The 18,282-nt window shown below is 40.0% G+C and overlaps 1 protein-coding gene across 2 annotated transcripts in view; it reads right to left on the bottom strand.

Moving 5' to 3' along the window:
• Nucleotides 1-18,282, bottom strand: part of LOC128208292 (S phase cyclin A-associated protein in the endoplasmic reticulum-like) — a 40,382-nt gene that overhangs the window by 20,262 nt on the left and 1,838 nt on the right. For both annotated transcript variants that reach the window (XM_052911830.1, XM_052911831.1), the window contains one exon: nucleotides 7,815-7,924. In XM_052911830.1, the coding sequence (XP_052767790.1) occupies nucleotides 7,815-7,924 (110 nt within the window). The remainder of the gene's footprint in view (nucleotides 1-7,814; nucleotides 7,925-18,282) is intronic.

The following is an 18,282-nucleotide window of genomic DNA, read 5'->3' as shown; positions in this document are numbered from 1 at the left end:
GTGATGCATGGTTGGTTGATGCGATGCATGGGCGGTTGCTGTTATGCATGGGGGTGCTGTGATGCTTAGGCGGTTGCTGTGATGCCTGTGTTGTTGCTGTGGGGCATAGGTGGTTGATGTGATGCATGGGTGGTTGCTGTGATGCATAGGTGTTTGCTGTGATGCATGAGTGTTTGCGGTGATGCATGTTTGGTTGCTGTGGAGCATAGGTGGTTGCAGTGATGCATGGGTGGTTGGTGTGATGCATGCGTCGTAACTGTAGCACGTGGGTGTTTGCTGTGATGCATGTGTGGTTGCTGTGGAGCATAGGTGGTTGCAGTGATGCATGGGTGGTTGCTTTGATGCATGGGTGGTTGCTGTGATGCATGGGTGGTTGCTGAGATGCATGTGTGGTTGCTGTGATGTATGCATGGTTGCTGTGATGCATGGGTGGTTGCTGTGATGCATGGGTGGTTGCTGTGATGCATGTCCGGTTGCTGTGATGCATGGGTGGTTGCTGTGATGCATGGGTGGTTGCTTTGATGCACGGATGGTTGCTGTGATGCATTGCTGGTTGCTGTGGTGCATGGGTGGTTGCTGTGATGCATGGGTGGTTGTTGTGATGCATGGTTGGTTGCTGTGGTGCATGGCTGGTTGCTGTAATGCATTGCTGGTTGCTGTGATGCATGGTTCGTTGCTGTGATGCATGCGTGGTTGCTGTGATGCATGGGTGGTTGCTGTGGTGCATGGGTGGTTGCTGTGATGCATGGGTGGTTGCTGTGATGCGTGGGTGGCTGTTGTGATGCATGCGTGGTTGCTGTGGTGCCTGAGTGTTTGCTGTGGTACATGCGTGGTTGCTGTGGTGCATGGGTGGCTGCTGTGATGCATGGGTGGCTGCTGTGATGCATGGGTGATTGCTGTGATGCATGCACGGTTGCTGTGATACATTCGTGGTTGCTGTGGTGCATGAGTGTTTGCTGTGCTGTTGGGTGGTAGCTGCAGACATTAGTGGTTGCTTTGCTACTGGGTGGTAGCTGCAGACATTAGTGGTTGCTTTGCTGCTGGGTGGTAGCTGCAGACATAAGTGGTTGCTGTGGCATATGGGCGGTTGCTGTGATGCATGTGTGGTAGCTGCAGACATAAGTGGTTGCTGTGCTGCTGGGTGGTTGATGCTGCACGACTTATATAGTTTTAATCTATAGCTGTTTGATGATTTGTTGAAGTACATTTTATAAACGGTTGTGAATGTAGATCTGTTTACATGATAGTGACTTGAAGACAACGGCACCGACGTGTTTAAACGAAAGACAGTAGTGAGCGAACTATTTGTCATGTGCATCATGCATGATGCAAGCCATCTTATCCAGGCAAAGTTGCGTCGCAAAGCTTCATCTAGGAGTGAAAAGATCAAGGCGGAAACGGGGGACGTACTCATGTTGGCACGTCAACACGGACGAGGTAATGCAAATGTCATTACAGGAAAACAGGTTTCATGGCCGCACTTTAAGAAGATTGATCGACGTAGGATATTTAATTCCAACAATGTAATTGTTTCTTTAACCATAGTCAGAGAACATGGCAAAGACACCTAGTTCATTGTTTGGCGTATGTCGATTTTATGAACAAATCAAATTAACGCATGTATGCATTTGCAATTAAGGTTCATTTTGTTTTACTTAATGAAAAAAATCTTACTCGTTTAAAGGAATTATCTAAGTTTCATTATTATGATTCACATTTTGGTATGAATTGAACTTAAGACAGCATTGAAAATGAACAAAAAAAACAATCGATGTATAGACATTTGTGACGTCTATTCAGATTACGCCTTAATCCTTTATAGAAACTGTCCCAAGGAATTGAGAGATAGTGAAATTATAGGTAAACAGCGATAGCCCAGCTGCACTGAACATTGACATACTCCTGTATTGTGACCAAATACACACCCAGACTTCCTACAAATGCATACTTTAACAAACTATTGCAGTATTGGCATCAGGTATACAGCAATGTGTTTGGATGGATTTGAATTATTCAACCCGTATAGGTTAAATCGAAAAACTTGTACTGGACGAATGAGCTCATGTAATCGAATTCTTGTTCGTTTCATGTGAGTAGGTAGCACGTTCCATTTTTTCAATGAAATTAATTCCATTTACGACAGTAATTACTTGTCGAAATACTTGCTGACGGCTTGAAAAAACACTTTCGCCACAAACTGTTGGCTAAATCGAATCTTGCAATACATTTCTCATCTAAATCTGTTAAGAAACAACAATCACCGAGATGCAGTAAAACCCTGATCCAAAGGGCATTATTGGTTCTAGTAAACCTGGAGTTATCGTTAATCTCAAAGGCATTATTGAATCTTGTAATCCTGAAGTTAACGCTGATCTCAAGGACATTATTGGTTCTTGTAAACCAGAAGTTAACGCTGATTCCAAGGGCATTATTGGTTCTTGTCAACCTGGAGTTAACGCTGATTCAAATGGCATTATTGGTTCTTGTAAACCAGGAGTTAACGCTGATTCAAATGGCATTATTGGTACTTGTAAACCAGGAGTTAACGCTGATTCCAAGGGCATTATTGGTTCTTGTAAACCAGGAGTTAACGCTGATTCAAATGGCATTATTGGTACTTGTAAACCAGGAGTTAACGCTGATTCCAAGGGCATTATTGGTTCTTGTAAACCTTGAGTTAACGCTGATTCCAAGGGCATTATTGGTTCTTGTCAACCTGGAGTTAACGCTGATCTCAAGGACATTATTGGTTCTTGTCAACCTGGAGTTAACGCTGATCTCAAGGACATTATTGGTTCTTGTCAACCTGGAGTTAACGCTGATCTCAAGGACATTATTGGTTCTTGTAAACCTGGAGTTAACGCTGATCTCAATGACATTATTGGTTCTTGTAAACCTGGAGTTAACGCTGATCTCAAGGACATTATTGGTTCTTGTCAACCTGGAGTTAACGCTGATCTCAAGGACATTATTGGTTCTTGTAAACCAGGAGTTAACGCTGATCTCAAGGGCATTATTGGTTCTTGTAAACCTGGAGTTAACGCTGATCTCAAGGACATTATTGGTTCTTGTAAACCTTGAGTTAACGCTGATCTCAAGGACATTATTGGTTCTTGTAAACATTGAGTTAACGCTGATCTCAAGGACATTATTGGTTTTTGTCAACCTTGAGTTAACGCTGATCTCAAGGGCATTATTGGTTCTTGTCAACCAGGAGTTAACGCTGATTCCAAGGGCATTATTGGTTCCGTAAACCAGGAGTTAACGCTGATTCCAAAGACATTATTGGTTCTTGTAAACCAGGAGTTAACGCTGATTCCAAGGGAATTATTGGTTCTTGTAAACCAGGAGTTAACGCTGATTCCAAGGGAATTATTGATTCTTGTAAACATCGAGTAAATTATTGGGATGTTTTCAAAAATTTGTAAAAGTGTATTTTTAAAGAGAAATAATCTTTGATTATGATAATGTGTTTTCTTGTCTTAATTGAATATTAAAATCTTAGAATGCACAAAAACGGGAAATGTAGACCCTAGTGCCATGTAGCGAACACCAAACGCTCTTCTGTTACTGTTGTTGTTGTTGTTATTTTGTCGAAAAAGGAGCAAAACTTGAAAAAATATAGTCCGAGTTACAATATGTGTACCAAGTTTTATTAGAATAACCTGAACGCTTTTATGGCCAGGGTTAAAGTTCTTGCAAGACGCCGACGATGACACCAGGGCAATCTCATTAGCTCGACTCGTTTTCTTTGGAAAGTAGCCGAGCTAATATAATAAAAAAGACACGCGTAAGGGGGGGGGGGGTAACCTTTGCCCGAACCCAACCCGTTCCCAGGTCGCCCTGTAAATTAAGTCTAGAAATGCCCGAGATTGGAGTAGTGTTCGGAACCTATAGAGGTCACATTTCGAATGAACGGGCCGGTAGGAGCCTATTTCAATGTAGGTCTTAGTTGTAGAGTGGAATTATCTTAGTGCCATATAAGAATTACATGGCAAAGTTTTGATATGAAATTCATTTTAGCCGGTTTTTAAGATGAAAACACAGCAGAAAGAAACAAATACAATAACGTAAGGCCAGCGTTGATGTTATGACAGATTTAAGATTTTGGAATTTACGACTAACATCCTTTATTGAAGCGGACCCCAGAGCGGTTCCACGGGATATGTCATTATAACAAAACAATTGATGACTGACAAGAGTGTTGTTACCATGAGAACATGTGCATGCTCATGTGAAACGATTAACTGAATGGTTTACGGTGAGCACTAATTGTTCTAGCACTTGCGGGAACACTTTGGGAACCACAAATTGGAACTTAAACGACAAAAATAAAACGTAAATTGCCTCTGAACTTTGAAGTGACTAATTATGACTCTTTGTCTTCCTTTTTATAGACTATCTAAGAAACTGGCGCCTGAATCGGTACAGCATGTTCATATTTGGAACTTGATTGGTAAATTAATATTTCCACCACAAGCTTTTCTTAGAACACCTGACAGACACTCCTTCAATTGTGGCAGCATGATTGCTTTGAAAATACTGTGTACTTTGTTGCTCATAGTAATAATTATATTTCACGCGTCTAAATGTTGGTTAAAAAATAAAAGTAGTTTGCGTAGAATATACTGAAATTTTATCATAGAGTATCATGACGTCTTTGATAATGTTGAATGCGAGGTTTCGTTTCAAAGATTGATTGAAAAGAATTTCTAAATTGATGGAATATTTACACATGGTTTTATATCTCAAGAACCATCAAGGTATACTACCTGTCTATGTGGAATTTAAGATCAATGCATCATTACACTTTCTCCACAAAATTATAATTCAAAGAATAGCATGTAGACTCGGGCAGCACGTCCAAGTGGCGTCAAATACGGTTTGTTTTATCAGCCCCAAAAATCTTCTTAACACTTATGACTGTGGTAGACTGTAATATACTGTATAAGAGTGCAGGTAACATTTAAATACAGTTCAAACAACTCCTATAATATATGATTTACTCATTTAGCATTTTAATATAATTTAATAAGTAACAAACTATACCCTAACACGAAAAGCATTTGTGTTTACGTCATTATATTATTACATGCAATATGTGTTTTTGTTGAACTGTTTTATATGAATACAAATATGGAAAATACTTTTATCTTGTCTAATAACATAGATAAAAAAATGGATTTGCCATGTTAGAATTTGTTATCATAAATAGAAGCTTTTTATGATATAGAAAATATGATTGATCGATGTTTGTGAAGCGGCCGTGATAAAAGACTCATTTCGAAAAAAAAATCATTCAAATGTAATTTGTTTGCCTATAAGCGGCTTGTTTATTGAGTGCTCTCCATAGTGGTTCGTTGTCAAAAATACTCAGTTGTTTGTCTTTTCTACTATACTTTCTGGGAAATATATGTTTTCATACAAATTCGTCAAGAAAACAGAAACTTTCAACAGAAATATAAGTACACATGACAACTTGACACAAAGATATTTAAACGAAATAAAATAATGAATCATTGAAACCGCTAAACGAAAATATCACTCAAGTCAAATGGAAACGTTAAATTTCACATTGTCCTGATATTAGCCTACCCTTATAATAACAATCACAGCATACGACTGATTCTTAAATACGTTTTTAACATACAGACGGTTTCCTAAACGAAACATCCACGAGCAACTGATCAAAACAGTAAATAGCCTGTCCCATTGTTGTATACTTATATCAGCCAAGAAATGAATTTCAAGCTAAAATATTCAAGAATCTTTATTTAAAGTCGGGTTTAGCTCAATGAGCACTTCAATACAAACTAGAACTAAACAAGGCTGGAAACACCTCTTTCAATTATCAAGTATGACAAAATAGGTCAGAAATATTAGTAAAATAAATCCAATGATAAACGTTATATTGAGACTTTGGTCGATAGAGTCTGAATACAGAAAAATGTCAATAATCGTAACAGCAGACACTACAAGAAATGGCAAGCGACACAAAAGTCCAAAAGACACATTAAACCTACATAAAAAGTATATTTCTATTTTCAATATTACATTACCTTAAACAATAAAACACACATCTTCAAATATGTCCAAACTGTCCAAAGTTGTCTGGTACAAGAACTTTAATACAAAAAAGTTAAAATCATGTGTAACTGACTTCGTTAAGGGTCCGTGCTAATAATGTTCCAATGCTCTTTGATTTGATATCACCGGTTGTGCGGGATCCCCCTACCCGGGTAGCATCATGAGCTGGTATAGGATTAAAACAGTCCTTTTGTTCGGCGGACAGCAGGAGGCTGATGTTATGTCACGCAATACGACAATCTATCGCCCCGCACGGCAAATGGGCTCCAGTGAAAACATACACGCTAATTGTTTAATGGCCATAGAATCTCAAATCAATTTGCAGAATTTTGCTCTTAATTTTCTGAGCAAATATGATCATGATTTAAATAACAAATTGTAAAGGTATATTTGAATATGAATGCCAATGCAGTGGTAATATTCACCATTAATGTGTGAAGTTGGCTCAGTCATCGGCAACCGTCAATCGACATTCGAAATTATAAAGTAAAATTTCAATGTCGCGCTGGAATGTAACGCTGAACGGTATCCCTGCTCGACATTCAATATCATAAAGTGAATATTCAATGTCGAACTGAAATGTCGAGCTGGACGGGATCCCAGCTCGACATTCAACATTATTAAGTGAATATTTAATGTTGATCTGGAATGTCGAGCTGAACGGAATCCTAGCTCGACATTTGATAACATGATTATGTTCAATGTCGAGCTGGAATCTCGAGCATGAATGTCGAGCTCCACAGAACCCTTGCTCGCCTTTCGATTTTATATCATGAATTTTCAATGTCGAGCTAGAATGTCGAGCTCGACACAATCCTAGCACGACATCAAACATAAATAGTAAATTTTCAATGTCGCGCTTGACGGAATCCTAGATCAACATTCGATATGTTACAGTGAATGTTCAATGTCGAGCTGGAATGTTGAGCTCGACACAATCCTAGCACGACATCAAACATATATAGTAAAGTTTCAATGTCGCGCTTGACGGAATCCTAGATCAACATTGGATATGTTACAGTGAATGTTCAATGTCGAGCTGGAATGTCGAGCTCGACACAATCCTAGCACGACATCAAAGATATATAGTAAAGTTTCAATGTCGCGCTTGACGGAATCCTAGATCAACATTGGATATGTTACAGTGAATGTTCAATGTCGAGCTGGAATGCCGAGCTTGACATTATCCTCAAACTAAGATTCTGTGTAGATTGACGTCCGAGCTCGGCATTGTTCTATGACTATATAATTCCGAATATTAAATGTCGATAACTCCACACACATGTTTAAGCATCAAGTTTTAACTAACCACGCTTTATCTGTTGGCTGTCATGGTGACTTTAGTTGTGCACGAATGACCTACATGTATATGGGAAAGAATCTAGAATAACTAACCTACAAGTCTACCAACTTCTTTCGAAAACTAAATGACGATGGCACCATTTAAAAATGCCGAACTTACATGTTTGTACTTTTTCAGGAGATACATTTTTTTTTATAAAATGTCATATACAATGACATGTAGGTTCGGGGTTTTCTGCAACTTCTTCGGACCAGTAAACTCAATTTCTATTGGCTGTTAAGTCCGGTGTTTTCAGAAAAGGCGGCAAACCAAAATATGTTAATAAAAAGATGAAAACCCCGAAATAGCAAACCATGTAGGTTCGGATTTTTTAAATGATGCCATCGATGAGCATTCCATTGAATTCCATCTTTCCTCCACCTACCTGCCAGGTTCACCTTTGGCGGCCTCGGCTGGTGGGCTTGATGGCTGGCTTGTGGGCTCTTCGCACTTCCTTCTGTGCCCCCTTGCCAAGGCCGCTTCCTGCTCAGCCATCTACAAATTCGAACATTCTATTTTTTTTAGAAACATAACGGTATTTTACTATTTCTGTTGAGATCACAGAGGACTTGGCGTCGTGAAATACTGTGTAACATAAGGTTCATCGACTTAAATAAATGAGATTTGCAAAAGAGTAAGATGCAGTGTAACTTCAATCAACTGTGTTCGTCTTTGCAGAAAGCACATGTCATTCACAAAACATCTATACACTACTTCATGATATATTTGTTCTTGTAGCAAGAGTCACATATTGCTAATGCTGCGGCGACGCCGGGCCTCAGAGACCGTGGTGTTAGATACCTCACCGACGCCCGCCGGGACCAGATTTCAGCGCGCTAATCGAATTTTCATCCCTCTTGCTTGGAACTAATAGCCAGATAATTGTATTGGAACATTGTATTGCATAATTAATGAATTCTGATCTTTTTTCGAGAACGTTTGTTCTTCGCCGACAGTATAATAGAAGGTATTGAATTTCCTTAGCGCTTTATGTTTAACAAACAAATATAGTAGGCGGAATGAGCGGCTAATATGTGATTCAGATATCACACTGAGCATCCAGTGTGCACTGCCGTTTCCTGTAACATAATATTTACAATGAAAGCAAAATAAATTATTGTATGACATACATTCATTTCTGGTCCAAGTGCAAACGTTTATTTCTGACGTTGTTATAAGGTTTAATGTGATCTTACAGTCGACTTCTTATAAGAAGCAGCCCTACATATCTGTGTTCATTGTTTACTTTTGAGAACTGCTGAAGAAAGTTACTAAAATGCGGTGTTGGTTTTGTTATTAAACAATAACTAACATATCTGTAAGAGAAATGTACTTTGAGAGATGTTAATTGCAAGAACTGCTTACTAAAATCGTGACTTAAAAAATTAAAACAGTATGTTAAAACTTTTCAAAGCAGTACGGTTATTATTGCGAACCAAAACTTATAAAAGAAATATGAACAAGAATGAACAGAAGACATGTTATGAGCCACAGAAACTGGAGAAACAAGTGCTTGTATTAAACAAAATAACAAACTAAACTAGTTTCTTTGCAGTGAGCATAATAATCAATCAGACACGTGTTTCTATGAGCACAAGAAAAGCGAATGAAGTACATATACGTGTTTATGGTAACAAAAATTAATGAATGAATACATGTGACAACGATTCAAGCACTTGTTAAGGCTGAACAATATTGAACACACTTGTTGTTACCGAACATGATGGACCAACCTTGTGTTTATGCAACAAAGTAACGAATTAGAATTGTTTGTACAACCAATATGGTAATTAGAGTGCATGTTATAAACAACTACTAAAATAAGTACAGCGATGTATCGAACAATTCACTGTAATGATACAATTAATCAAGCACCGATCGTAACAGTATGAGCTTCAATTAGCGCGACAATGAATCAATCATCCAACGAAACAAGGAATCAGGTACTCGTCATTATTAGCGTAACATGCATCAGGTACACGCCATTATGAGCGTAACAATTCATCAGGTACACGCCATTATGAGCGTAACAATTTATCAGGTACACGCCATTATGAGCGTAACAGTTCATCAGGTACACGCCATTATGAGCGTAACAGTTCATCAGGTACACGCCATTATGAGCGTAACAATTCATCAGGTACACGCCAGTATTAGCGTAACAGTTCATCAGGTACACGCCATTATGAGCGTAACAATTCATCAGGTACACGCCATTATGAGCGTAACAGTTCATCAGGTACACGCCATTATGACCGTAACAGTTCATCAGGTACACGCCATTATGAGCGTAACAATTTATCAGGTACACGCCATTATGAGCGTAACAGTTTATCAGGTACACGCCATTATGAGCGTAACAGTTCATCAGGTACACGCCATTATGAGCGTAACAGTTCATCAGGTATACGCCATTATTAGCGTAACAGTTCATCAGGTACACGCCATTATGACCGTAACAGTACATCAGGTACACGCCATTATTAGCGTAACAGTTCACCAGGTACACGCCATTATGACCGTAACAGTTCATCAGGTACACGCCATTATGAGCGTAACAGTTCATCAGGTACACGCCATTATGAGCGTAACAGTTCATCAGGTACACGCCATTATGAGCGTAACAGTTCATCAGGTACACGCCATTATGAGCGTAACAGTTCATCAGGTACACGCCATTATGAGCGTAACAGTTCATCAGGTACACGCCATTATGAGCGTAACAGTTCATCAGGTACACGCCATTATTAGCGTAACAGTTCATCAGGTACACGCCATTATTAGCGTAACAGTTCATCAGGTACACGCCATTATTAGCGTAACAGTTCATCAGGTACACGCCATTATTAGCGTAACAGTTCATCAGGTACACGCCATTATTAGCGTAACAGTTCATCAGGTACACGCCATTATGAGCGTAACAGTTCATCAGGTACACGCCATTATGACCGTAACAGTTCATCAGGTACACGCCATTATTAGCGTAACAGTTCATCAGGTACACGCCATTATTAGCGTAACAGTTCATCAGGTACACGCCATTATTAGCGTAACAGTTCATCAGGTACACGCCATTATTACCGTAACAGTTCATCAGGTACACGCCATTATTAGCGTAACAGTTCATCAGGTACACGCCATTATTAGCGTAACAGTTCATCAGGTACACGCCATTATGACCGTAACAGTTCATCAGGTACACGCCATTATGAGCGTAACAATTCATCAGGTACACGCCATTATGAGCGTAACAATTCATCAGGTACACGCCATTATTAGCGTAACAGTTCATCAGGTACACGCCATTATTAGCGTAACAGTTCATCAGGTACACGCCATTATGACCGTAACAGTTCATCAGGTACACGCCATTATTAGCGTAACAGTTCATCAGGTACACGCCATTATTAGCGTAACAGTTCATCAGGTACACGCCATTATGAGCGTAACAATTTATCAGGTACACGCCATTATGAGCGTAACAGTTCATCAGGTACACGCCATTATTAGCGCCATTATTAGCGTAACAGTTCATCAGGTACACGCCATTATTAGCGTAACAGTTCATCAGGTACACGCCATTATGACCGTAACAGTTCATCAGGTACACGCCATTATGACCGTAACAGTTCATCAGGTACACGCCATTATGACCGTAACAGTTCATCAGGTACACGCCATTATGACCGTAACAGTTCATCAGGTACACGCCATTATTAGCGTAACAGTTCATCAGGTACACGCCATTATGAGCGTAACAATTCATCAGGTACACGCCATTTTGAGCGTAACAATTCATCAGGTACACGCCATTATGAGCGTAACAATTCATCAGGTACACGCCATTATTAGCGTAACAGTTCATCAGGTACACGCCATTATGAGCGTAACAATGCATCAGGTACACGCCATTATGAGCGTAACAATGCATCAGGTACACGCCATTATGAGCGTAACAGTTCATCAGGTACACGCCATTATGACCGTAACAATTCATCAGGTTCACGCCATTATGACCGTAACAATTCATCAGGTTCACGCCATTATGAGCGTAACAATTCATCAGGTACACGCCATTATGAGCGTAACAATTCATCAGGTACACGCCATTATGAGCGTAACAATGCATCAGGTACACGCCATTATGAGCGTAACAATGCATCAGGTACACGCCATTATGAGCGTAACAATGCATCAGGTACACGCCATTATGAGCGTAACAATGCATCAGGTACACGCCATTATGAGCGTAACAATGCATCAGGTACACGCCATTATGAGCGTAACAATTCATCAGGTACACGCCATTATGAGCGTAACAATTCATCAGGTACACGCCATTATGAGCGTAACAGTGCATCAGGTACACGCCATTATTAGCGTAACAGTTCATCAGGTACACGCCATTATGAGCGTAACAATTCATCAGGTACACGCCATTATGAGCGTAACAGTTCATCAGGTACACGCCATTATGAGCGTAACAGTTCATCAGGTACACGCCATTATGAGCGTAACAGTTCATCAGGTACACGCCATTATGACCGTAACAGTTCATCAGGTACACGCCATTATGACCGTAACAGTTCATCAGGTACACGCCATTATGAGCGTAACAGTTCATCAGGTACACGCCATTATGAGCGTAACAGTTCATCAGGTACACGCCATTATGAGCGTAACAGTTCATCAGGTACACGCCATTATGAGCGTAACAGTTCATCAGGTACACGCCATTATGAGCGTAACAGTTCATCAGGTACACGCCATTATGAGCGTAACAGTTCATCAGGTACACGCCATTATGAGCGTAACAGTTCATCAGGTACACGCCATTATGACCGTAACAATTCATCAGGTACACGCCATTATGAGCGTAACAATTCATCAGGTACACGCCATTATGAGCGTAACAATTCATCAGGTACACGCCATTATGAGCGTAACAATTCATCAGGTACACGCCATTATTAGCGTAACAATTCATCAGGTACACGCCATTATTAGCGTAACAATTCATCAGGTACACGCCATTATTAGCGTAACAATGCATCAGGTACACGCCATTATGAGCGTACCAATAACCAGACAAACGTCGTTAGGAGCGTTAAATTGAACCAAGCAGTCGTCGTTATGAGCTGGACAATGAATCAGGCACACGTAGTTATGAGCGTTACAATGAACCAAGCACACGTAGTTATGAGCGTTACAATGAACCAAGCACACGTAGTTATGAGCGTTACAATGAACTATGCACACGTTGTTATAAGCGTTGCAATGAACCCTGCACACGTCGTTATGAGCGTTACAATGAACCATGCACACGCCGTTATGAGCGTTGCAATGAACCATGCACACATAGTTATGAGCGTTACAATAAACTATGCACACGTCGTTATAAGCGTTGCAATGAACCCTGCACACGTCGTTATGAGCGTTACAATGAACCATGCACACGCCGTTATGAGCGTTGCAATGAACCATGCACACATAGTTATGAGCGTTACAATGAACTATGCACACGTCGTTATAAGCGTTGCAATGAACCCTGCACACGTCGTTATGAGCGTTACAATGAACCATGCACACGCCGTTATAAGCGTTGCAATGAACCCTGCACACGCCGTAATATGAGCATTACAATGAACCATGCACACGTCGTTATGAGCGTTACAATGAACCATGCACACGCCGTTATAAGCGTTGCAATTAACCCTGCACACGCCGTAATATGAGCATTACAATGAACCATGCACACGTCGTTATGAGCGTTGCAATGAACCATGCACACGCCGTTATGAGCATTACAATGAACCATACACACGTCGTTATGAGCATTACAATGAACCCTGCACACGCCGTAATATGAGCATTACAATGAACCATACACACGTCGTTATGAGCGTTGCAATGAACCATGCACACGCCGTAATATGAGCATTACAATGAACCATGCACACGCCGTAATATGAGCATTACAATGAACCATGCACACGTCGTTATGAGCGTTGCAATGAACCATGCACACGCCGTAATATGAGCATTACAATGAACCATGCACACGTCGTTATGAGCATTACAATGAACCATGCACACGTCGTTATGAGCATTACAATGAACCATGCACACGTCGTTATGAACATTACAATGAACCATGCACACGCCGTAATATGAGCGTTGCAATGAACCATGCACACGTCGTAATATGAGCATTACAATGAACCATCCACACGTCGTTATGAGCATTACAATGAACCCTGCACACGCCGTAATATGAGCATTACAATGAACCATGCACACGTCGTTATGAGCAATACAATGAACCATGCACCCGTCGTTATGAGCAATACAATGAACCATGCACACGTCGTTATGAGCATTACAATGAACCATGCACACGTCGTTATGAGCATTACATTGAACCATGCACACGTCGTTATGAGCATTACAATGAACCATGCACACGTCGTTATGAGCATTGCAATGAACCATGCACACGCCGTAATATGAGCATTACAATGAACCATGCACACGTCGTTATGAGCATTACAATGAACCATGCACACGTCGTTATGAGCAATACAATGAACCATGCACACGTCGTTATGAGCATTACAACGAACCCTGCACCAGCCGTAATATGAGCAATACAATGAACCATGCATACGTCGTTATGAGCATTACAATGAACCATGCACACGTCGTTATGAGCATTACAATGAACCATGCACACGTCGTTATGAGCAATACAATGAACCATGCACACGCCGTAATATGAGCATTACAATGAACCAAGCACACGCCGTTATGAGCAGTGCACTGCACCAAGCACACGCCGTTATGAAAAGTACACTGAACAAAGCACACGTCGTTATGAGCATAACAATGAACCAAGCACATGCCGTTATGAGCATTACAATGAACCAAGCACACGCCGTTATGAGCATTACAATGAACCAAGCACACGCCGTTATGAGCATTACAATGAACCAAGCTCACGCCGTTATGAAAAGTACAATGAACCTAGCACACGTTGTTATAAGCGTTTCAATGAACCAAGCACACGTCGTTATGAGCATAACATTGAACCATGCACACGCTGTTATGAGCAAAACACTGCACCAAGCACACGTCGTTATGAGCATAACATTGAACCATGCACACGCTGTTATGAGCAAAACACTGCACCAAGCACACGTCGTTATGAGCATAACATTGAACCATGCACAAATGTTATGAGCAAAACACTGCACCAAGCACACGTCGTTATGAGCATAACATTGAACCATGCACACGCCGTTATAAGCGTTTCAATGAACCAAGCACACGTCGTTATGAGCATTACATTGAACCATGCACACGCTGTTATGAGCAGTACACTGGACCAACCACATGTCGTTATAAGCATCACAATGAACCAAGCACACGCCGTTATGAGCGTTACTATGAACCATGCACACGCAGTTTTGAGCATAAAAAAGGAACCAAGCACACGCCGTAATGAACATTACAATGAACCAAGCACATGCCGTTATGAGCATTACATTAAACAAAGTACACGCCGTTTTGAGCATTATATTGAACCCAGCACACGCCGTTATGAGCGTTACAATGATCCAAGCACATGTCGTTGTGAGGTAGACAATGAATCAAGCACACGTTGTTATGAGCATTACAATGAACCAAGCACACGTCGTTATGGGCATACCATTGAACCATGCACACGCTGTTATGAGCAGTACACTGAACCAAGCACACGTCATTATGGGCATACCATTGAACCATGCACAAGCTGTTATGAGCAGTACACTGAACCAAGCACATGTCGTTATAAGCATCACAATGAACCAAGCACACGCCGTTATGAGCGTTACTATGAACCATGCACACGCAGTTTTGAGCATAAAAAAGGGATCAAGCACACGCCGTAATGAACATTACAATGAACCAAGCACATGCCGTTATGAGCATTGCATTAAACAAAGTACACGCCGTTTCGAGCATTACATTGAACCCCGCACACGCCGTTATGAGTGTTACAATGAACCAAACACATGTCGTTGTTAGCTAGACAATGAATCAAGCAACGTTATGAAGTGTACAATGAATCAAGTATACATCATAATTAAGTGTACAATGCATCAAACATACATCCTTATTAAGTGTACACCGAATCAAGCAAACATCCTTTTTAAGTGTACAACGAATCAAGCATACATCATTGTGAAGTGTACAATGAATCAAGCATACATCGTTATTAACTGTACAATGAATCAAGCAATCATCATTATTTAGTGTACAACGAATCAAGCCTAAATCCTTATTTAGTGTACAATGAATCAAGCATACATCCTTATTAAGTATTCAACTAATCAAGCATACATTTTTAAGTGTACTATGAATCAAGCATACATCCTTATTTAGTGTACAATGAATCAAGCATACATCCTTATTTAGTGTACAACGAATCAAGCATACATCCTTATTAAGTGTACAATGAATCAAGCATTTTTCTTATAAAGTGTATAACGAATCAAGCATACATCCTTGTGAAGTGTACAACGAATCAGGCATAGATCCTTATTGAGTATACAACGAATTATGCATACATCCTTATTAAGTGTACAGCTAATCAAGCATACATCCTAATTAAGTGTACAATGAATCAAGCATACATCCTTATTAAGTGTACAATGAATCAAGCATACATCCTTATTTAGTGTACAATGAAGCAAGTATGCATCCTTGTGAACTGTACAATGAATTAAGCATACATCCTTATTAAGTGTACAATGAATCAAGCATACATCCTTATTAAGTGTACAATGAAGCAAGTATACATCCTTATTAAGTGTACAGCTAATCAAGCATACATCCTAATTAAGTGTACAATGAATCAAGCATACATCGTTATTAAGTGTACAATGAATCAAGCATTCATTATTATTTAGTGTACTTTGAATCAAGCATACATCCTTATTAAGTGTACAATGAATCAAGCATACATCATTGTAAAGTGTACAATGAATCAAGCATACATCCTTATTTAGTGTACAATGAATCAAGCATACATCATTGTGAAGTTTACAACTAATTAAGCATACATCCTAATTAAGTGTACAATGAATCAAGCATACATCCTTATTTAGTGTACAACTAATCAAGCACACATCCTAAGAATCAAGCATACATTCTTATTAAGTGTACAATGAATCAAGCATACATCCTTATTTAGTGTACAATGAAGCAAGTATACATCCGTATTAAGTGTACAATGAATCAAGCATACATCATTATTAAGTGTTCAACGAATCAAGCATACACTCTTATTAAGTGGACAATGAATCGAGCATACATGTTTATTAAGTGTACAACGAATCAAGCATACATCCGTGTGAAGTGTACAATGAATCAAGCATACATCGTTCTTAACTGTACAATGAATCAAGCTTACATCGTTATGGGAGTCACAATGAATCAAGCACACATCGTTATGAGAATTACAATGATTCAGTTACACGTCGTTATGAGCTGGACAATGAATGAAGCACCCGACGTTTTAAGCGGGACAATGAAATCGTTATGAGAGAGACAATAAATCAAGCATATTTCATAACGAGCTAAACAATGAATCAAGCACAAGTCGTTTTGAGAGGGCCAATGAATTAAGCAAACATCGTTATGAATTGTACAATTAATCAGAGACACATTGTTTTGAGCGTTACAATGAATCAAGCACATGCCTTTATGAGCGAGTAAATGAATCAAGCACCCGTCGTTTAGAGACGGACAATGAATCAAGAAAACATCGGTAAGAGCGCGACAATGAACCAAGCACCAGTAGAAATACTCGGGACAATGAATCAAACATACATCGTTATGAGCGGGACAATGAATCAAACATACATCGTTATGAGCGGGACAATGAATCAAACACACATCGTTATGAGCGGGACTATGAATCAAACACACATCGTTATGAGCGGGACAATGAATCAAACACACATCGTTATGAGCGGGACAATAAATCAAACACACATCGTTATGAGCGGGACAATGAATCAAACACACATCGTTATGAGCGGAACAATGAATCAAACCAACATCGTTATGAGCGGGACAATAAATCAAACACACATCGTTATGAGCGGGACAATGAATCAAACCAACATCGTTATGAGCGGGACAATGAATCAAACCAACATCGTTATGAGCGGGACAATGAATCAAACACACATCGTTATGAGCGGGACAAAGGATCAAACCAACATCGTTATGAGCGGGACAATGAATCAAACACACATCGTTATGGGCGGGACAGTGAATCAAACATACATCGTTATGAGCGGGACAATGAATCAAACACACATCGTTATGGGCGTGACAGTGAATCAAACATACATCGTTATGGGCGGGACAATGAATCAAACACACATCGTTATGGGCGGGACAGTGAATCAAACATACATCGTTATGGGCGGGACAATGAATCAAACATACATCGTTATGGGCTGTACACTGAATGAAGCACCCATCGTTACATGCGGGACAACGAATCAAACATATATCGGTATGTGCTGTACAATGAACCAAGCACCCGTCGTTATGAAAGGAACAATAAATCAAGCATACTTTATAATGAGCTAGACAATTACACAAGCACACGTCATTATGAAAGGAACAATGAACCAAGCATTTATCGGTATGAGCTGGACAATGAATCAAGCATCCGTTGTTATGAGCTGGACAATAATTACAACATACATCGTTATGAGCTGGACAATAAATACAACATACATCGTTATGAGCTGGACAATGAATATAACATACATCGTTATGAGCTGGACAATGAA

This window comes from Mya arenaria, chromosome 11, assembly GCF_026914265.1.
Source record: "Mya arenaria isolate MELC-2E11 chromosome 11, ASM2691426v1".
NCBI classification, from domain to species: domain Eukaryota; kingdom Metazoa; phylum Mollusca; class Bivalvia; order Myida; family Myidae; genus Mya; species Mya arenaria.
The sequence above is the reverse complement of the archived record's forward strand: the minus strand, read 5'-3'. Positions and strand labels throughout refer to the sequence as shown.